This window comes from Pleurodeles waltl, chromosome 7 (assembly GCF_031143425.1).
Source record: "Pleurodeles waltl isolate 20211129_DDA chromosome 7, aPleWal1.hap1.20221129, whole genome shotgun sequence".
Classification (NCBI taxonomy): domain Eukaryota; kingdom Metazoa; phylum Chordata; class Amphibia; order Caudata; family Salamandridae; genus Pleurodeles; species Pleurodeles waltl.
This window is the reverse complement of record NC_090446.1, coordinates 963,565,051-963,587,775: the sequence shown is the minus strand read 5'-3', so window position 1 is coordinate 963,587,775 and position 22,725 is coordinate 963,565,051. Positions and strand designations below refer to the sequence as shown.

At 43.9% G+C, this 22,725-nt stretch overlaps 1 protein-coding gene across 1 annotated transcript in view; it reads right to left on the bottom strand.

Annotated features, from left to right (window-relative positions):
* Window positions 1–22,725, bottom strand: part of CBX2 (chromobox 2) — a 103,585-nt gene that overhangs the window by 34,134 nt on the left and 46,726 nt on the right. Inside the window, exons 3-4 of the mRNA XM_069199708.1 lie at window positions 19,603–19,668; window positions 6,996–7,065 (exon numbers count right to left, since the gene is read on the bottom strand). Of these exons, the coding sequence (XP_069055809.1) occupies window positions 6,996–7,065; window positions 19,603–19,668 (136 nt within the window). The remainder of the gene's footprint in view (window positions 1–6,995; window positions 7,066–19,602; window positions 19,669–22,725) is intronic.

Genomic DNA, 22,725 nt, shown 5'->3' with positions numbered 1-22,725 from the left:
ATTTTTATTGAAGCGAATGTTTTTTTTTTTTGTTGTAAATGAAGTAAATAACATACAATATCTTGTGTTGATGCTATAAGAGGGTCAATATTTTTGGATTGACAGTAATATAGAAATCTTTTCCATATGTTTCCATAGCACTGTCTAGTAGTGGGTTTTCTTGCTTGCTTAATAACTTCCATACATTCTGATGGGAGTTGTAAATATCCAAACTCTATGACCTCAGGAGCCAAATTGCTAGATAGAGTGTCTTGGGATTTGGATGTCTGATTTGACCTTTGTTTTGTGTCAACAGATCTGGTCTTGTTGGGAGTTTGGAGTGTGGTACTACTGACAGATCTAAATGTGGTGTACCACGGTTGACGTGCCCATGTTGGTGCTATGAGTATCATGTTGAGTTAAGTTTGATGCAACTTGTTGACTAGAAACGGAAGGAGTGGGAGAGGGGGGAAAAGCGTATGAAAATATCCATGACCAATTGATCCATAGAGCATTGCCTTGGGAAAGGGGAAGTGGGTGTCTGGATGCGAAGTTTTAGCATTTTGTGTTTTCGCTTGTTGCGAACAGGTCTAGGTTTGGTGTTCCCTACTTTTGAAAGTATTTTTGAAGTACTTGAGGATGAATCTCCCATTCGTGAGTTTGTTGGTGATTTCTGCTGAGGATATCTGTCAATTGATTGTCCATCCCTGGAAGGTATTGTGCTAATAGATGCATTTGGTTGCGGATTGCCCATTTCCAAATTTTCTGGGCTAGAAGGGAGAGTTAGGATGAATGCATCCCTCCCCGTTTGTTCAGATAATACATGGTTGTCATGCTGTCTGTTTTGATAAGAACATTCTTCTGTGTGAGAAGAGGTTGAAAAGCTTTGATCGCTAGAAAAACAGCTGATAATTCAAAGTGGTTTATGTGTAGCTGTGTGTGTTTGACATCCCATTGACCTTGAATGTTGCGATTGTTTAGGTGAGCTCCCCAAGCAATCATTGATGCATCTGTTGTGATTATGGTCTGAGGCACAGGGTCTTGAAATGGCTGCCCTTTTTTTTTTAGATTTGTGGAATTCCACCACTGAAGGGACATGTACGTTTGGCGGTCTATCAACACTAGATCTTGAAGTTGACCGTGTGCCTGTGACCATTGTTGTGCAAGGCACTGTTGTAAGGGCTGCATGCTTAATCTTGCGTGTGGCACAATTGCAATGCATGATGCCATCATTCCTAAAATTTTCATGACAAATCTGACACTGTATTGTTGATTTGTTTGTATAATTATATTTTGGAAAGCTTGTATCCTTTGTGTATTTGGATATGCTAGAGCTTGCTGAGTGTCTAATAGTTCACCTAAATATTCTTGTAAATGGGCTGGTTGAAGGTGTGATTGCTGGTAGTTTGAGAACCCTAGTGAGTGCAAGGTTTGTATTACATAATGCATATGATTTTGGCATTGCGTATGACTGTTTGATTTTATTAGCCAATCGTCTAGATATGGAAAGACATGTATATGTTGTCTTCTTAGGTACGCTGCTACTACTGCTTAGGACTTTGTGAATACTCTTGGAGCTGTTATTCCAAAGGGCAACACCTTGAACTGGTAGTGTTTTCCCTGAATGACAAACCTGAGATACAATGGGTATGTGCAAATACGCATCTTTGAGGTCTACGGCTTTCATGAAATCTTGTTTTTGTAGTAGTGGGATGACATCCTGTAAAGTTACCATGTGAAAATGTTCTGACAGGATGTAAAGATTGAAGGCCCTGAGGTCTAATATTGGCCTGAGGGTGCCATCTTTTTGGGGAATTAGAAAATATAGTGAGTAAACTCCTCTCCCTATTTGAGAATGTGCCACCAATTCTATTGCTTATTTGAGTAGTAGAGACTGGACCTCTTCTTGCAACAGAATGGTGTGTTCTGTGGATAGTTTGTGTGACCTTGGTGGGATATTTGGAGGAGTGTGTATTAATTCTAGGCAACAGCCACTGTGGATAACTGATAGCACCCAATTGTCTGTGATAATATTTAGCCAATTTGTGTGGAACTGTTGTAGCCCCCCCACCCCACCACACACACACACACACAGGAGAGGTGTGGAGTGGAAGGGAATGAGAGAAGTCACTGTTTGGGTGCTGTGGAGGCTGCTTAGAGGCCTGAAATTTTCCTCTATTTCTGGGGTACTGTTCTCTATATGCGCCCCTAAAACCACCCTGTTAGTAGCTTGGCTTTGCCTGTGTCTTGAATGCCTCAGTGGGTTGTGGTCAGAATCCACCTCAAAACTGAGGTTTTCGAAAGGACCCCCTGTATGGTGCAGAGTAGAGTGCAGCCATTGCTTTTGCTGTGTCAGAGTCCTTTCTCAATTTTTCTACGGCTGTGTCTACTTCTGGCCCAAAAAGATGTTTTTTTTTTTTTTTTTTTTTTTTTTTTTTTAAATCGAACGGCATATTTAATACAGCCTGCTGAATTTCTGGCTTGAATCCAGAAGATCTGAGCCATGCATCCCTGCGTATAGTGACCGCAGTATTGACACTTCTAACAGCGGTATCTGCTGCATCTAGGGCAGATCGTATTTGATTGTTAGTAACGGCTTGCCCTTCTTCCACTACTTGTTGTGCCCTTTTCTGGTGTTCTTTGGGGAGATGCTGGATTATGTCTTGCATCTCGTCCCAATGGGCTCTGTCATAGCAAGCTAATAGTGCTTGCGAGTTGGCTATTCTCCACTGATTTGCTACCTGGGACGCAACTCTTTTCCCTGCAGCATCAAATTTCCTGCTCTCTTTATCAGGAACGGGTGCATCGCCTGATGACTGACTATTTGCTCTCTGCCTGGCAGCGCTAACTACCACAGAATCAGGCGGTACCTGATGGGTGATATAATCAGGGTCAGAGGGTGCAGGTTTATATTTTTTATCTATCCTGGGTGTTATGATGCGTGCTTTAACAGGTTCACTAAATATCTGATCCGCATGTTTTACCACGCTTGGGAGCATTGGGATGCATTTATATCTGGAATGTGTTGAGGATAGAGTGTTAAATAAGAAATCCTTTTCCTTCTAGGGGCTCTGTATACATGGTGACACCATGATATGCTGCAGCCCTAGCTATAACTTGGTTATAGACAGTACTATCCTCGGGTGGTGATGGTTTAGAGGGATAGCTGTCTGGATCGTTACTTGGAATAGGATCTGGGTCATAAAGATTCCATGGATCCACATTATCTTGTTGTGAGTCATAAGAGTGAGTGGGAGACTGCACTGGTGTAGGGCTAGTAGGAGGAGAGGACGAGAATGAGGAGGAGAAGATTGAGGAGGTGGTTTCTCCTTGTGTTTTGGCACTTTTGCTGGAGGCTGCATAGTGTCCAATTCCTCTGGAAAAGCTAACTTCCTTTTGGTTTTTAAAGGACGTGCTGTCAGAATTCCCCCGGTTTCCTTATGGATGTGGATCCTGGATTGCCTTCTAGTATTGGCTGTACCTCTAACTCCTCTTCAGAGGTTTTGTGGCTTTCTTTAAGTCTCTTTGAGAGTCCATGTTCCTGTATATAAGTTGGCCTTTTCGGCTCAGAAGCATGCTTTTTCGGGATCGAAAAAGATGAGGAGGAAGGTTTCGGCTCCGAAACTGGTTTCCTAATTTTCGACTCCAAAAAATGGTGTCTAGTGGAGTAGGGAACTGAGCTTTTTGTTGTCTATGATGTTTTCGGAGAAGCCTTTTTTGGTGCCAAACTGGTAAGTTGGTCACCGCCAGTCTTTTTTCAGGCCGAGCCATGGTCTTGCGGCAGTGGCGTACCCAAGGCCTTGTGCTTTTTCTTTTGTGAGGGTACAGGGGCAGACATACTCACATGTTGACCTGCTGTGACCGGTCTGTCTTCCTCGGATTCTTGCTCGGAATCTCAAACTGAGACTGCGGTTTGCATCAGTTGTTGTTCTTCTATGTAGAGATGTTCACTGCTTCTCGACGCCATTTCGAGTCTTCTTGCTCTTCTGTCTAGAAGAGTCTTTTTCGATCAGAACGATCGACAGGCCTTACGGTTTTCTTCCCGATGATCTGGGGAAAGGCAGAGGTTTCAAAGCAGATGCTGGTCTGTGTACGGGTACTTCGCGCGACACCGAGGACAGAATTGGAATGGAGTCCGATCCATGAGGCTTCCACGCGGTCAGCCCAGGTTGGGCACGGACGCGCGCCCCCGAAGGGCAAACAAAGTTGTTTTTCCGACGGTACTGCTGTGTTGATGGAAGGATATTAACCCGATCGATACAATACCGACGAAAAGAGAGCTTTACGGAAATTTCTAAATCGAAATCTCAGAGTGAGAGGAAACACGTCCGAACTCGAGGGCGGAAAGAAAACAATCTAACAACGGAGTCCATGTCCTACGTCGGAATTTACCTCTTTCTCACATCCCCACGTATCACTGTCATGACTGATACAGTAGACATTGGAGTGGCTGCCCTTTCTGACCATTCCCCCCATCACTCTTCGGTGCACCTTTCATAGCTCTGCACCTAATCCCCATATATGACATCTTTATCACAAGCTTCTTCCCTACAACAAGACAGTGATGGAAATCGCAGTTACACTGAGCTTGTTTTTAAGCTACCAAGAACATTCCCGTCACAGCCATAGCCCTCTCGTGGGACACATGGATGGCAGCGATATGGGGCCAGCTTATTGTGATAGCTGTTCACTTCAACAAAGACGGACGCAACACTTGTGCTAAGCTAGAATCCACCATAAAGGACCTAGAGGTGACCCATAAACTGTTTGCTTGCTCTTGGCATGGACAGGCTGGAATACACCCTGCTGTGAGCGAAAAACATTATGTTGGCGGTAAGAAATCAGGGTGGTTAGTAGCTCACCGTTTGCATGCCCTCACGATGCAGCAATTTGTGGAAACTCTCTGTAGACACAGATGGTGCTACATTTCATCTTGATGGGTTAATAACAAAGGAATTCAAATGCTTGTATGCCGCCCTCTACACAGCTGAGAAATTAGACCAAGGAATGGCCAAATCTTATCTGACACAGGTCCCACTGATCTGCATTCCTCAAAGGGAGGCCGTCAAACTAGATGGGAAAACTTCCCCTATAGTGGTCCTCATGGCCATAAACCACCTCTAACCTGGCAAGACACCTGGACATGATGGATATACCTCTGAGTTTTATAAAACCTTTGAGCTCTTATTGGCCCCTATTTTGGCGTGCCTTTATAATTTATTCAGTTTCTGTGGTACCCTTACGGACACTACGCAACTTGTGAAGATACCATAACTCCATAAGCCTGGTTAAGACCCGGTGCAGTGCTACCCTTATCGTCCTATTTCTCTACTTAATGTAGACGCCAAAATCTTCACTGGAATTTTGGCACCACGTCTCACATTTTACATGCAAGGCCTAGTAAGCACCAACCAGACCGAGTACATACCAGAACGAAGCTCTGTACATGACAGTACAAAACACATTTTCCATCTGCCGGATAAGGCACATCATTGTCATATCTTTTCCTCTCCATAGATGCCGACAAGGTCTTTGATTCTGCCCACTTGCCATGCCTGCGCTTAGTATTGGAGAAGCTTGGCATTGGTCCATGATTTCAATGGTGGATTCAATGCAGTTATGCCTCCCCTATGGTGATGGTGCACGTTTATGGACATCTGTTGCTCCTATTCTACCTACATATAGAGCCCTTTGTAGAATGGTTACAAAGCAATCGGGACATCATGGGCATACTCATGGGTGGCAGGGAACATAAGGCAGCATTATATGATGACTGTCTTACCAGCAATACACCACTTTCCAACACTGGGTATCTAACCCTTTGGTTAATTCTGATGCAGGCAGGCCACTCCCAGCCTTTGAGAAATGGCTTCTTACTTGCTCCTCTAACAAATGCATCATCTCTGATATTTATTCCTTCCTCAACACAACCCAAGCCCCTTTTCCATAAGCGGCACAGCAGATGTTGAATGTGAATGCACCTTCACCACAAAAGAATGGCAAGACATTTTCCACCGAGCCTCGGCCCCCAGTACCGCTAGCATAGAAATGTTCCTTTAAAAATTTTTTTAAAAAAAAATAAAAAAAAGAAATAGCACATTATTGGTATTACACCATAGACAGAATCGTACAATGGAAGAGAGGCAGCTAAGATTCTTGCTGGCGTCACTGTGGCCAGGTTGATACTCTTACACACCTCCTATGGCACTGCCCCCAAATAAAAACTTTCTGGACAGAGGTCATAACGGCAGTAGATGGCATATGTGACACCAACGTCCCTAAGTTTTCTAGCTATATCTTGCTGGGCCTGCCAAACCCCTTGACATACCCTCAAATCCACGAAGGGTTGAGCTATCAAACTGCTATTGTGAGCGGCCAAACAACTTTTGCTCTCTCTATGGGACACGGACTAAAACCAGACGAGACTCAATTGGCTCCCTTAAGTGTGGGAACTACTGGGTATGGAGAATTTGATGGGGGCCGTAACTGCAACGCTAGCAAAGTTTGATAAGGTATGGGGCCATGCATATGCCATCTTTTCGATTAATTTAGAGGAACTCACGTGCCATACCTGCACTTTCTTTGACCGAAAAGCCCTGATCATGCCCCCATTTGACCCAATACCCGACAACATCTCACCTTCTTGGCACTACCCCTTTTCATTTTGTAACCCATACTGGTGTGCTCAGTGGACTTCAATTACCCTTCCTATGACCATACATAGGTAGGTCCCCCTTCTTCCACCTCCCTTGCTGTTCCCATTGTTCAAGTTTGTCTATTGTTTCCCTCCCGCCAGCGGATCGAATGTTGTATTTTTCGCTTAAACGTAATAAAATAGATTTAAACCATAAAAATGTGAACAAAAAATTTACATTGGAATAATAAAGTAACAGTGCCCGTTTGTGCTGATCCAGTATATCCTACAAGATCTTTAACAACAGGTCTAATTATGCTTCTGAATGCCTGGGCTTTAAATCAAAGAGCTCACAATGTGCAAAGAGGCTGAAATTACTCACCACATTCTTCCGTGGCCGCCCTCGAGGTCGCTTACCCCTCTTACGATTCTGCAGTTCCTTCTCTTGTTCCCTTTAAAGGAAAACAGACCTAGTCAAGCATAAGCTACTACAGATACTCCCTAACATGTACTACGGAAAACTCGACAAACTGCTTCTAAGAATGCCACTAAAGCTGCAACCTTCACAACAAAATACATTTTGACACCAACTTAGCGAGCATACACTAACTGTACCAATTAAGGCTGCATGGTCAGTGCACTAAAAGTCTCATTGCAACCTAGAACCCTGGCCAATGCAGACTTAAAGAGGGGTCCCCCTGCTGAATACATGAAGAAAGGTCAAAAGTACCAACAGCCTCCACACAATCCTCACTGAGATCCAGGAAAAAGGCTGAAACATCAGGATCATAGTCCCAATGTTGTGGGCAAAGAACAAAACTGCACAGAATCTGTGATGAACTGCAAAGCCTACAAAGGAGTCAGGTGTGAACTTGGCATGTTAATAGTGAACCCCAACAATGTTAGGAGGTTCACCGTCATGTGGAGGTAGTCCACGACTGTCTGGGGCGAGCCCACCTTCAACAGCCAGTCTTCAAAGTATGGGAAGATCGGTACACCCAACATTCAAAGATGCTCTGTGACTAACACGAACACTTCCATAAACACCCGAGAGGCACTGGTAAGGCCAAATGGGAGCATGGCAAACAGGAAATACTCCTTGCCCACTGAACAGCAGATAACATCAGCGGGCGTGTAGGGAAAAAAAAGTTATGGAACTACACGTCCTGCAGGTTCAATTCTACCATCCAGTGCATGAATATCTCAAATTTGTCTTTCTGCTGGAATGTGTTGAGGGCATAGATCTAAAATACAGCCAATGCCTCTGTCCTCCTACAACACAAGGAAGTAGCAGGAGTAACACCCAATTCCTACTTCTAAGGCCAGAACACTATACGGCGCCTTTGGGCACACTAGACTGCACTTCCTGATGCAAAAATGTCCATCTCCTCCTCCCCCTTCCCCTTCCTTTCGAGTTCCTGCAAACATTTCTTGTCCCTTGCGGGCTGTATGTGGACTCTGCCTATTTTTTTGGGTGTCACCAGTATTGTGACCTTCAGTTGTAAAGGGGTTTAGGTTTACATGACAGGCAGAGCTCACAAGAGGCTTCAAGTTCTAACTGTGTCAAAAAGGCTTTGAAACTTGGGAGCATTCATTTGAAATGGGTTTTGGACAGAAGGGGCTCAGCATTTTTACTGGTGTCCTCCTCCTCTGAATCGAAAGACTGAAGTGCAACTGCGATCTACTGCTCAAAATAGATACACACTTTACAAATTGGCATCAATTAAAGTTGAAATATGCAGTCTAAGCTACAGTTTAGGTTTACTTTGTGCTGAAAATGAGTGGCTTAAAGTAACATTTAAAAGCACTGCTATTATCAGAGAGAAGGATAAGTTAGTTATTAGTAATATTTGTACATAGACAGTGCTGACTGACTCATCCTCAAAGCATAAAGTGTTTGTTGCCTGTGGTGAGAGTTTGGTCCTCAAATTATGACTTTGTATGCCATTTGCCTGCATTTCTATGACTTGATTGTAGAGACCAGATGCAAGGATGGGAAGGAATGGACACAGGGCTCCCATTAGAAATGTCCTAAGGACCTCATAGGAGAGTGGATGCTAAGTGAACAATGAACACAAGCATTGGAAAGCACATAGGTCTCGCCTATACAAGCGCTACTGGCTTTGGCAATCTGTTTTGCCATGCTGTACCTCAATGTGGCTGATTTTCTGCATGGCTAAAAGTTAAAGGTGTGGAGTGTCAGAGTTGAGCAGAGGGGAATTTGGTGTCCGTGATTTTCATGTAGTGGGGGGTGGGGGAAGAGTAGACGGCGCTACCCTGGGGAGGGCAGAGTGGGGGATAGGGTAGCGCAGACAGATTGGACTGGAGTGAGGTAGGCTGGATGGATTGGACTGGAGTGCAGTGGACTGAACTGGGATGGGGTGGATTGGATTTGGGCAGGGTGAGGGACTGGGTAGAGTGGGTTGGATTGCAGTATATTGAAATTAAGTGGGGTGGACTGGAGAGGGTGGATCGGATTAAAGTGGGGTGGACTGTAGTGGGATAGGGTGGGGTGGAATTGAGTGTGGTGGATTGGATAGGGTGGAGTGAACTGGAGTCGGGTAGATTGGGTGGATTGGACTGGAGTAGATTGGGGTGGATTGGAGTGGGTTGACTGGATTTGAGTGCGGTGGATTAACTGGAGTACAGTGGATTAATGTGGACTGGGGTAGAGTGAACTAAACTGGATTGTATTGGAGTGAGATGGGTGGATTGGAATGAAGTGAGGTGGACTGGGTAGCAGTGGACCTGATTGGAGTGGGGTGGATTGGTGTGGGATGGTTGGATGGAATGGTGTGGGTTGTACTGTAGCAGGGTGGGTTGGACTGGAGTGGAGTGGGGTGAGTGACTGGAATGAGGTGGATCGGAGTGGATTGAGGTATAGTGCACTGAGTGGGGTGGATTGGACTGGGCTGGATTGTGATGGAGTAGTGGGGTGGGACTGTGATGGATTGAGTGGGGCAAACTGGAGTGGGTGAGATTGTTTTGGATTGGGAGTGGGTTGTTTGGGATTGGAGTGGGACAGATCGTATTAGAATGGATTGGAGTTGGGTGGACTGAATTGAGTTGGTGTGGGATTGGAGTGGGGTGAATTGGGGCAGGGTGGATTGGGGCGAGGTGGATTTGGACAGATTGTTCTAGATTGGGGCAATGCAAAACAGAGTGGAGCAGGTTGAAGTGGGGCAGATTGCTATGGACTGCTGAGCGGCATATTGGATGGAGTGGGACAGATTGTTTTGGATTGGGCAGTTTGTTTTGGATTAGAGTGAGGCAGATGGGAGTGGGGTCATACTTTTTTTGGATTAGAGTGCGGCGAACTGAAGTGGGGCTGATTGGATTTGGGTGTGTTGGGGGGATTGGAGTGGGGTGGGTTGAAGTGGATTTGAGGGGATTAGATTGTGGTGGACTGCTGTGGGGTGAGGTGGACTGTAGTAGGGGGGCTTGCAGTGAGGTGGATTGGGGTGTACTGCACAATTATGTGTTTAAAATCATTTCAGAAATTACACATAAAAAAACAATGTCGCCTTGCAATATTTAGAACAAGATCATCATCTTTTGAGAAGAGCACCCACAAGCAAAAACATGAGTGCAAAATGAGAAAAGACAACTTGGCAATATAGAGGAAGTTAGCAATAAAAAAATTTAACTTGTCAATTTTGTTTCTCCTGCTGAGCATGTGTTTTTTTTTTTTTTTTACAGTCACGCCTTCTGTCTGTAGGGCACTAGAAGTTAAAAAGAACGAAATAGTACCTCAATAACGCCAGGAGCGGCAGACAGCACTGACTAAGTTGAATCAATCAGTGCTCGGTCCCCACTACATACAGAAGAACGGAAATGATGCTTGAACTACAGTGACGAATTAAGAGGCTGTTTAAAAAAAACCCGCAGAGCTGCTCAAAGTTGCCAGCCAGCTGAAATCATAAATTGCGTGCTTGTCTCACTTCCTCATCCATCCCACTACTATGTACTGCGTTTCACTGCGCCTCCGTGGTCCCAATGCATGACACAAACACTTCCCACATAGGGTCAAAACAAACTCACTTCCAATTGAACACCATACACGGTGCATCCTCCTAGCCATGTAGGGAAGGGCTGTAGATCCCCGCGAGATAAGAAGCATTATATAAATGTTGCTATACAATATAATAGAATACAGTGTGCCCCTCTGTTAGCCGTGTTGATTGAGGTAGAAAATGCTACAGACTAGAAAGGAACAAGATGGTGTAGCCCCACTTGAAAATCTGGTAGACCCATGCATATGCACTTAGGACTTGCCACATTTGGCAAAAATGTCTGGTACTGTCTCCTACAGGGTGGGAGCATATCATTCATGACGTTAAAAGCATTTTTGTGGTTCTCGTTGCAGGAATGTGGATGACCGAACTGCACATTGCTCCTTATAGTTGTCTCGGGGTGCCGCAGCCCCGGCCACGCTGGCTGTGGCTGCTCAGACTGTTGCACTAGTGGCATGGTCTGGCATTGGAGGTAATGAAATCTCCTAGCCTAGCCACGGAGGGGGCAAAACTGCTGATAGAACTGTCTAGTAGGGCATACAGCCCCAGGGCACACACTGCGGCAAGACTCTCCTTGAGGTGTTCTAGGCAGTCCACTTTTCCTTCAAAAATGTGAGCGTCATGAAATTGCATGTCCATTAAAGATGCCTTAAAATCCCCAGAGAAATCATCTCCGTGGTGTCTAAGTACCAGACTCATCCCCATTACTCAACCCAATCAGTCAGCTGCATCTCACAAAATCCTCACACACGCATACAAAACCTTACATGATCAAGGACCAGCCTACATCAACCTTCGACTGGATTTCCATCAACCCTCCAGGCACAGGCGCTCCTGCTCACTAATCCCAATCTCACCCATTAGCCCCATCATCAGTCACAATAACAACAGTGGCCGATCCTTCTCCTACATCCTGAACTGCCCCTCTACCTCCGAACAACACACTCCATTGCTGATTTCAGAAAAACTCAAGACCTGGCTTTTCAACAGAGACTTCGCACTCCTGCACTGAGATATCCCCAAGAGTGACAGAGCTGTGCTCTACAAATACTGACTGTGCCGGACCAAATAAATCCATTTTTGCCACATCTCGTCCATCCTCTAGGTTTGGGTTAAAGACGTCCGTAGGTCCTCTAGAACTGCGAAGAGATATGACCAACTACATCTCGTAAGATAGGACTGTATATGTCTAGAAGGCAGCTGGCATTGCCTTACGGCAAGGCTAGCTGATAAAAATTTAAAAAAATAGTTCCGTTGCCAAAAGATTCTATGAGCTTAGACTCATGGTCAGAAGTTGTTGTGGGAAAGGTAATCAGGCTGACTCTGATGCTGGATGCATGGACCTCTAGACTCTTAAGGGTAGGTTGTTCTATCAAAAAGTCAGGACCGTCTGGTACTAGTTTGTGGAGACAAGCCACCCGTGAGAAACTGGGTGCACTGTATGATATGGCCGAGGGGCCTTATAGTGCAGTACACTCACAAAAACTATTTGGGGTCCAGTCAGGCTTATTTACTTAACCTCAAGTTCAACCCTGGGTAGCTGCTGCTGCGAGCAGTAAGGCTTAGCAAAAGAACTATGTGTAAAGCATTTAACAGCACCAAACAACAGAATATGAAAACAATGATACACAAAAGACACATTTATAAAAATTGATTCTATTTTAATTAATTCCTTTTAGAGACTTTGATGAACAAAATCCACCAGAGGATTCAGTAGATACAGATTTTGGGAGATATTGTCACTCAAATGCAACTGCAAACAAGCATAGGTCAGCAAAAACTTTGGAAGCTTTTGACAGGTTTGAAACAGTTACTTCAGCTACTATGGCCCAAGTTGGGCCACCAATTCCGACAGGACAAAGGGCTGGGGGGAAAGGGGGGGAACAGAGTTTGACAGTTACTTGACCACCTGAACATTTCTGAAGCAAAATCTAAACTTTACATGATGCTGAGGGATGCAGGCAAAAGATGCTCAAAGGATGCTCTAGTTGCATTGCCGTCAACAGGGGTGTATTTGTGGATGTTCCTCAGTCCACGGTTGAAGTGGAGCGAACTTGGCCACACAAATACGGGTCCCTCAAAATCCTCTACGTTGCAGTAGCAGGCCAGCTGATGAGGGGCCACTAGTCAGCCCGCTTCACGTTTGGGGCAGAATCCTTAGGTCCCTTGGGTATGACAAATCCAGACTTGGGTAGCACTCCAGGGTCAGGCAGACTCAGGTGCAACGGGTGCAACTGTTGGCTATTTTACTATTTGTCCTTTCAGGTGCCAGGTAGCTGCAAACTTCTGCAGTGGCTACCAACTTGTTGGTTTGGGCTACGTCCCTGGAGCTGGTTGCAGGAGATCAGCCGACTGACCTTTGAAGTAGCTGCCAAAGACTGGGGCTAGGAATCAACTTTTCCCCCGAGCCAGGAACTGCAGGTACAGTCCAAACTTTGCTAGTTTAAAGTGCAGCAGGCGCAGTCCTTCAGGGGGTGCAGCTTCTCTTTGTTCGAGTCCAAGGGCAGCCGGGCAGTCCTTTGGTCCTCTCTCGGATTCCAGCATGATCTGAAGGCTAGGATACCATATTTAACGCAGGAAAGTGTCATGACTGGACAACACAGTCACTAGTTGATGTGCTACTAGGTCCCCTCCTCTTGGGTGACGAAGTTACTGTTTGTTGTGGCATCTGGCTATCGCAGAGGGCAACATTATTGTCCCTTTCAAGATAGCATGACTCTTGCTTGTTGGTCAGTAGCATGGTAGCCCACCCCCAGAGCTGTGGCTACCTAGGGGCTACACGACAACGGGGAAACCGGTCTGGCACTGGGTTTTCCCCGCTTTCCCTGCCTCCAAAATATTTACAGGAACAAAAGGCAACCTGCTCGGGAGGGTCATCACCATTTGCCCTTTGAAGGCAGCTTCCCCACTGACGTTCGCCTTCTCAGCTACCACGTCTCCTCAGGCAGTCAGAAAGCTGCCTATGCACCAGGGCCTTTGAAAGGCTACTGGACGAGCTGGGGCTTTCTAAAAGTTGCTTAAGTTAAGAAGTGATTTAAATATCGACTTAACAATGAAGTCGCATTTAATGCCACAATTAATTTGATATCTTACAGTACCCATGAAGCTACTAACTTTCCTTAGCAAAGCAACCACTTTTAGGGCTCTGCTGCTAAGACACATATGAAACTATGTCTTGTTTAACAACATACAGCTCCTTGCCATAGAGCTTGCTATGCCTTCCTTAGAGGAGGCATGCATATAATATTAAGGGACTTGGGGACTGTCATTAATGGCAAAGTCGAACTGATAGCATGACACTGCCTTTCAAGTAAGTAGCCTTGTGTGGACATTCTGTCTTACATGCCCTGGATACCATATACTAGGGACTTACGAGTAAGTCAGTATTTGCTTACTGGGGACATCCAATTCAACATTTCTTTGGTAAAGGTACTGAACACCGTCACTGAGGTCTGGAGAGCAGATCTCAGTGCGGAGTCGAAAAAACAGAAGTTAATAGTCCAAAACAGGGGCAAAATGTGGGGGGGAAACCTGCAAAAAGCCTTTTTCCTTACACTACCTTTCTTTTAAGTGGAGGCCCAGAACATAGCTTTGCCCAGGTGTCTAGGAAAGTTTCATTCAAGCCTCATTACATGGCAAAAGAGGTTCTGCCGTTATAAACAACCTCCATCAAGACGTTAGTTTTGAATTGTATTTTAAAGTGCTGCAAGGACCTCTGCAGCCCATCTCATGACGGCGCAAAGGAGGCACTCTTCTCAGTGGTAGGACCAGGGGGAGAGAGAGGCCAGTCCAGTGACTGGTGAAGTTTCCTGTAGCTCTGCATACCAATTGTCCTCATCGTATTGAGGGGAAATTCATTCCCTTCATCATAGTTATTGACATCTTCTGTATGCTAAGGACAAAGTATCAGAGTCTGAATGATTGGTTATTGGCTGTCCCACATTGAATCATAGCACAACCTCAGTCGAGTCAAAGTCGCCTCAAAGTCAGAGACCAATATCAGTAATTGCTCAGTCAGTACCCTCACGTATGAAAAAGGTAATGGAGCAAAGTGGTGCCTAATTCGGCACTGAAGCAGATGCTTATCGAAAAGGCACAGAGAGCACTGAGGGCAATCCCAACTGCAGGCCTCTGCTGATCCTTTGAGATCCCTCTGGTCCACCTTTGCATCCCAAATGTAACAAACCTGTGCAGCATGGCCTTCCTAAAGGCCTCCATTTGCTGGAGCGTCACAGAGGGACCAGAAATTCGGACTGCATTGGGACCAAACTCAGAATTGGAATTTGAGACCAGATTATTCATGTTTCAATTTCTTGTGCTTCTTTTTTTTACTAACTGCAAAAAGGATTTAGTACTGGAACAGAACCATCCTTTTGACTTCGACCAGTCACAGCTATGAGTCTTCAGATGACTGGCGATGCTGTTACACATTGCGGTGCCGTGAGGCCTTGAGGTTCATCTGGGCACAGATGTCACAGGCCCTGGAGTCATGCACACCAGGCATAACTCGAGGTGATCCATCACAGATATCTGTTTGCTTCAGTTCCTCTATGGTTCAAAACTTACTTGGGGACAAGACATTTATGGCTGATCAATAATTTAAAAAAATTTAGGAGAAAGATAATTTCGCTCCAGATGTGTGCCTGGAAGCATGGAAATAAAGGAACTGACATCAGTTCTGAGCGGCGCTTGTATGCGGCCCCACTTGTCACTTCTGGAGTGAAAATACATTAGTACAGAGCCATACGGCACCATTTAACAGCGTACAGGTGTACTGCTTTAATTTTCTGGATCTATCCTGAAAGCAAGGGGGAATAGTCATAAGGTGAGGAATCTGCAGTTAGAAGTAATATTCAGAACAATAGGCTATGCCCATGGGGAGGCAGTGAAGGCCCACGGTTAGGGGATGTTCTACCCAAAAAATAATCTCTAGTGTATACTGGACATAAAAAGGCACTCGCATATCACAGTGATTTCCTGGCACTTTGCATGCCAAGAGGTATCACTGGGAAGCTGAGTTTCCCAGCAATACCTCCCTTAAGGTACAGTTTCCTGTGAGTGCAAAACGGGGATGTTTTCAGCCCCCTCTCTGTCTGCAGGGAAAACAGGATGTTGTTTTCCGAGTGCTGGACCCGAAACTATTATCATTAAATCAGTTGCAGAACTGCCACAGCCCCCTGTGCCAGAGTGGGATTCTCTGGCTCAGACCCCGGGGGTCTGACAGGAGAGGTTGGAGGAAGGGAGGGGTGGGGTGGGGGGGTTGACACCAGAGCAGTAAAACAGCTCCTGCTCCAATGCCAGGTGCTTTGACGTGACCTCCATGTCCACAGCACACAAGGAGACGAAGATTTTTTTTAAATAAAAGAAAAAATAACACACCTAGAAAGGTGTCATCAGGAATCCTCCCACTATTTCATCAAGAAAGTCATCAGAGCCACTCCAATCAGTGCTGTGTGATGTTATGTGCAGAACACTGCCACCCAACAGAATCTAAGATCTCCTCACCAATAGCTCTACTATCCCTCCAACAAATTGTATTTAGGCCTCGACCTCCTCCCCCAACATCCACATAAACATCCAAGTCTCATACCCACTGCACTCAAGGCGGCCTTATTAAAGTACTCCAATCACTGCATGAAGTGGAATAGTGTGATAGCATTTAAAAATTAAATATATTTGTTAAATATTTAAATCATTTATTTTTACAATACATTTTGAAAGAGATAATGGGATCAATCTGTTCTATGTTAAATTGATTAAGATTGCAAAACATTTAAATTTGTTTTAAAAAAAGAGTAATTTATTTATAATAAAATGGAAAAAATACATATTAAAGAATTCAAAAAATGTAAAAGCAGTCAGAAATATTGTCTTTCACTTCATATGGGATGGTGGCTCTCCTAGAATTGTGAAGGTCACACTGAAAGCCGGATGAAGGGTGGCCTCAGATTATCTGAGGTTTCCCGCTATATAAATTCTGCTGAGATCAGGCCAGTTTTTCAATGGATCCAGTCACTGAAGACAAAGCTCAGGCTGCTAATGGGGGGAAAACACTCTCCTATTCCATTGAACACTTGCTCTGACGTCCCACATATCAATGACCGTGCAGAGAGACTTCCATATTTATATAGTATTTTAGCACTGAAACAGCTTATCCCCAATGGAAATGCTCCCATCCTCCCGGACTACCTTCCCGCGAACCCCCACCCTCACCCTCACCACTCGGGCCATATTGACTAAGATATGATGCTCTTGCTGGGATTAACCAGGAGCTGCACAAATTAAATGATCATCAAGAGTAAATCCCCAACTGTTTCCAGAGTCTGCAGCGGGTCGGATCTTGTCAATGCCTGGTTTATTTGCACTCTTAACATAAGGGCAAATGGCCACAAATTAAATGCAAATTAAACGGAAAGAACAGTTTTAACGGAAGATCGTTTTCAGAACCTGACCAGAGCAAAGACGACCTATGGACTTCAGCATTCCAGGTCAATTTGGAAAGAACATAACCAAAATGAGAGGAAGACTTTCATATTTATAAACCTGGGCCACTCAAAAAATTTAGTCAGACAACATAGGTTTAGGGGCCACTAGCCTGATTAATAAATGTATACTTGTTCCTTTGCAACTGGAGGTGCAGTTGCTGCAAGATTATTAATTAGTGCTTGGATATAGCCTCTCACTTCTGAAGGGCCTAAAGCACTTGTACAACATCTAAATGACGTGGTCACATTTCTATCAATAGCACCAATGTCACGTAAATAATTTTACCACAGACCAAGCAGCCTTTGAGGCACCCAGTTAATTTATTGGATGAAAGCTCTACTTTTCTCTGTGAGGCCTTGGATTGATTATAGGACTTAGTTATGACTTGAATGAATAGGTTGATAATGCTGAAAAGCGTGTAGGGCAGAGGCCCACTTTGTGATCAGCTTTCACTCAGCAGCATCTTTCAAATACCTTCTGGACAAACATTAAACTACCAAATCTTCAAGGTGAAGCATACAACTAGCTAGTTCTGCCTCCAAACTACACACCCTTTCTGGCAAAGGCTGATAATGCTCCGTCTCTGACCAACAAGCCTTGCAGCGGACGGATCCAACACTACTGGATCACGTCTCCTCTGCCCATATTCACACACCCCTGCCACTCTATGTTTGAGATAATCATCTAATGGAAGTCCAGAATACTAAGAGTACTTGGAAAATGTGCATGGGATTAAAGCAGTCACTGGAGACTGATTTTTTGGGATCAAACATAAATAAACAGACCATGCACTGCTTTTTACATCCTTGGACAGGAACCTCTTGAACGGAAGAGGAAGACTTAGCCCCGATGTGCAACTTCAAACCATGCCTGGGTGTTATTTCCTCCCAAAAATAACTCTGCAAGTACCATTGAAGATTTCACAGAAGAGTTGTCCTACAATTAATTTTGTCTGTCCAATTTTAATGATTTGCTGCTGAAATAAACATGACAATACATAGCTAACATTTTTCACACAACCTGTATATAACAGGTACCCGTATTTTATCTTCTTATGCCTTGAAAAGATCCTGCTCAGCAGACCCCATAATATACAATTAAAGGACTGAAGTAAAGGTTAACAGTGTTTCAAATTCCATGTTAAAACATGCTTTCAACTTGCAATATCACATAACGGAAAACGGAACAGACTGCTATGGAATTAAGACAGTTTGTGTGTTTTAACTAAAATATACATTGATATGAATTGCTCTGAAACTTAAATCATGTTTATACCAACAGATTTCAACTGAAACTAAGTTACTGTAAGGTTTTAAAACGTGTTTTTCTATGCGCAGGTTAACTAGGCCTCAATTGGACCTTGCAGCCATCTTGTTCAAAATGGATGCCTATCAGGATGTTCATTCTGGGATTATATTTCTCGTCTGACAATATATGCAGCATGATTCAGACAGTTTATGTTTGACACTGTTCTCGAACAACTTGCTAGAGAAAACTCTTGTTACAATCTCCAAAATTCTTCCTACCGGCACACTGTAATTTATTGCATTTATTCACCATGGTTTTCTTTGTCACTTGTTTGTTCTAATACATACGGCAAAAATTAAGTCAGGAGGCAGCGAATCAATAGTCAAGTAGTGGGTTAGTGCTAGGACGATAGAGCTATGTAAATTTTACTATTTCTACATTGTTACTTAATTTTGAAATAAAAACATTCATGGTTTCTAATTTTTAATCTCAAACTCCCTTTTTGGGTCGGTATTTTTATGGATTGTCTTAAAAATACTGTTGTAAATCTTGTCTCTAAGGAAACATTGCCTCAGACTATGAAGTTACCAACGTCCCAAGCCACCCAATATTTTGGTGTGCCACTCTCATACAGATTTCCTTGGCCCCCATGTGGCCACAGGACCAATAGCAAGAAAAAGATTTTGGAGATACTAGTATTCTTTTAAATTCCTTTGGGCTGGTGGGCCACTCCCGGTGGAATGGAAAGACTATGAAACAGATTGAGTATAAGTAGATACATGGTATTTGTTCAAATGCCCAAGTGAAAACACGTTTGAGGAAAACAAGTGCTTTGCAAATATTCAATCTAGATGGCCAGACCATTTTTACGGACAATAAGACATGGGTAAATTTGGAAAAGCCGTATAGTGCAGAACCGAAAATGTCAAGATATGCCCTTGCATGCCCCACTAACTCCACCCCAACTACAATCACAGTAATCCCCAACTAAGATGAATAAAACAGAGCCTACTGCATGAGAATGTTGGAAATTCTCGTGGAAGCGTTTCCTGGAGGAAACAATTACATTTGTTCCTCAAATCGTGCTCCAAGTGATCATGTTGCACACAACGCAAACATCATGCAACTGATCCCTAAGATTCGAACTAGATCGGCAATGTTAAATCCATAAATCGATCGTCAACACACTAATTATGTTTTAAACTGAATGAGAACTTTAAAAGTCGGCAATTTTAAAGTTACCTCTTCTGGAACGCAAGTAAAAGTCTGGGGTCCAGAATATTTTCCTCTGGTTCCCAGCTGTTGTGCCTGAAAAAGAAAAGGAAAAAAGAGTAAACAAATCAGATTGACATCCAAAAGGAGATGTAACAAAGTCAGGCAGAAAGTGTACATGGCACTTTACAGCTACAGCAGGTGTTTAGGTGGAAGCTTAGTACAAACATTTGAAAAACCTTTCTAGGTAGGCATTTGATAGTGTTGGCTTCGCTCTAAAGACGCGTTATTCAACATTTTAATGTGGCAAGAGTAGCCTGAAAATGAGATAGTATAACCAGATTAATATGGGGTCAGATCGGTTGAGGCGGGGTTACACAAACCTTGATGCAGAGGGTTGGAGGCATATGGGTAAAGAGGTGCACGTGCAATTGCAAAAAAGTAACTGATAATTCGTCCGTTCCATTACATTACTTATTTACAATGCAAGTCACAGGAAGGTACAACTTGCCCAGAATTACATGAATAACTGGTTAAATGCCGAAATTGGGTTTAAAGCTCCGACATTCGAGTTCGAAGGTCAGTATTTTAGCCCGTAGGCCGTTTCTTTCCCCACTATCATTTACTCAGTGATATTTTCACAGGCTTACAAGAGACTGCCAAATCACAAGGCAACCTGGTGGCATAGTGAAACAGAATTCCTCAAATAGTAACAGTGACTGTAAACAAAAATATAGATTTAACAGTGTCTCAGTAGTCCACGTCAGTGATTATTTACCTAGGGTCTGCGGACCTCGGGGGTGGGGGCGATCACTTTGAAATGTAAATAGATTTTATAACATTATTTTGAAATGCCCTTTCAATGGGAAGGATTTAAGAGAGGAGAAGCGCAAACAGTAAACAAACAATCTAGTGTGGACGACTGGCACCTTAGCAGAAGCATTGACATGCTAGGCTAGAGTTCATGGCTTCCAGTAGAGATTCAGACTTGGTCCACTGAAATAAGAACCTCTGGTCTAGATCTTACCCTGACACGTTGCTCTCAACCCATATTGTGATCCACATTCTTTTCGGAAGAGATCTTTAGATTGCCCTGGCTCTTGAAAATGGAATATATAACAAAGGGAAAGCGAAGCTATGACATGACCTGCATCAAGAATACGGCGAGCAAACAAGGTGTGCACAAGAGCCCAGGAAAATTAGTGTTTTGCTCCCAGTTTCAAACAAAACAAGCCGGAAAATACTGCAGTTATCAAATTCACCATCACCACCAGTAGTTAAGGTTTTCTAATCCCACAAAACGGGCGCAGTCTGCCCCTTGCATTGTTTTGTTTAAAGTTTTGTTGGGGGTTCTTGCATATTAGTTAACACTACAAACAAACGCATCAAGCTCGCAAACAACAATTACATACTGTAATGTGCCAAGAGGTTAAGAAATCCTGCGCTAGCCAGGTATGGGTAAGCGCGACGTCTTTGTCAGTATTGTTAGTGTGCAATGGGTCATCACGCCAGAAATTGACAAAGGGACTAATTTCACACTAAAATATAAGTGCTCAATGACTGATTTGTATTTCCCATAATTCTGAATAATTGAATGTAATTCTACCGAAATTTTGCATAACTAGCTAAAAGCAAATAGTGTGAATTTGGCACACCGCTAGAAAGGCACTTTAGGCTTTGCATCGGGATAACCAGAAGATTTGACACGCAGACATGACCAGTGTTTAAAAAAAAAGAAAACATAATGGGGAGAACACACTGGCATAGCAAACTACTATCCCAGCAGCCCTGCCACTGATGTTCAGATATGCTTAGAAAACAGATAGGAGCTTTTTTATTTTAACATACTAGACAGGCAAATATTCTTGGGGCAAATAAAGTCTTTGAAAAACTGAAATCTGACGACAGTATTAACACAGAAAGACAACTAAATAAGGGGGTGCATGGGAAATAAACATTAGCAAAGTACTAGGAACCAGTCCTGGCACTCAAGTTCACTTCTTTTTAGGCAGATGTGCACACAGGACAATGGTGTAAGAGGACCACTGGCTGACGTGGACTGACCAAATGCCTCATGTTTTATGCGCTGGTGGGTGGAATCAAAATTGTGAATGACTTAAATAGACCAACTGGTGAAGGGGGCTAATCTAAGGCTCCTTCAATTATGTATTTATTTTTGTACCATTGCCTGAAGCTGCCAATACACAAAGCTGTCTCTAGGCTAGACCTAAAGAAAGCAGTCAATATACAGATGTCTGATCAGCACTTGAAACACCAGCCAAACACAACATTTGTAAAATCCTACTTATCCAAACACGGGCTGACCAATGTACGCTTTTGGACTATACATCAGCCATTGCAGATAAAACCAAATCCCTAGACAACAGCTTAACCTCGAAAGGCCAATCGTGGATACACCCAACTGGGTTTTTACCAAGTCAGGTCACTTTGGGATATCAGTTTATTGCTAATCAAGACAAAGACTTTACTTCCGGTCCCTATTCTTTCCAAGGTGGATTATAGGACTTGGCTTCTCTGCAGCATGGAGAATCCTTCCTTTGACAGCATTATTCATTCAAACCTGCAGTGTATGAAACAATCTTTCCCAAGCAGAACAAAACTCCGGAATTTAACTATCAGCTCTTCGTACCATTTCCCATCTTGCAATTTTTAAAATATACAAAACAGTGATGAATAGAGTGCTTGAATAATCTCAGCCACTGGTATTAAGTCGAGACACAGCCCAATCCATTGTTTGCCCTCCATGCCACCTCAGTTTGGACACAGTTATCCGCTAATCAATCTTGACCCTGCTCAAATGGGAACAGTCCAGACTGAAATGCCAGGTACTCCCTGTACCAGAACAAGCAACCCAGGCCCAGTATCACCCAAGTTATGGGCTCATCATGCAGGTATAGCTTAGTTCCAGTGACAGTGTGGAATGGTGGGCTACATTCTAATCCATCATTTTTTTTTGCCCGAACAGTCGGCAGTGGCGGAGATTAACTTAGGTCTTCCATCCATTACCTTGTTTCTTTATTTGCCACCATAAGAGCGCCGGGTATGTCCAGATGCGGTCCGAGGATCATCACTGTGCCACTGGAACTAAGGTATACCTGGCTAAAGAGCCCCAACTAGGGTTTCCACGAGGAA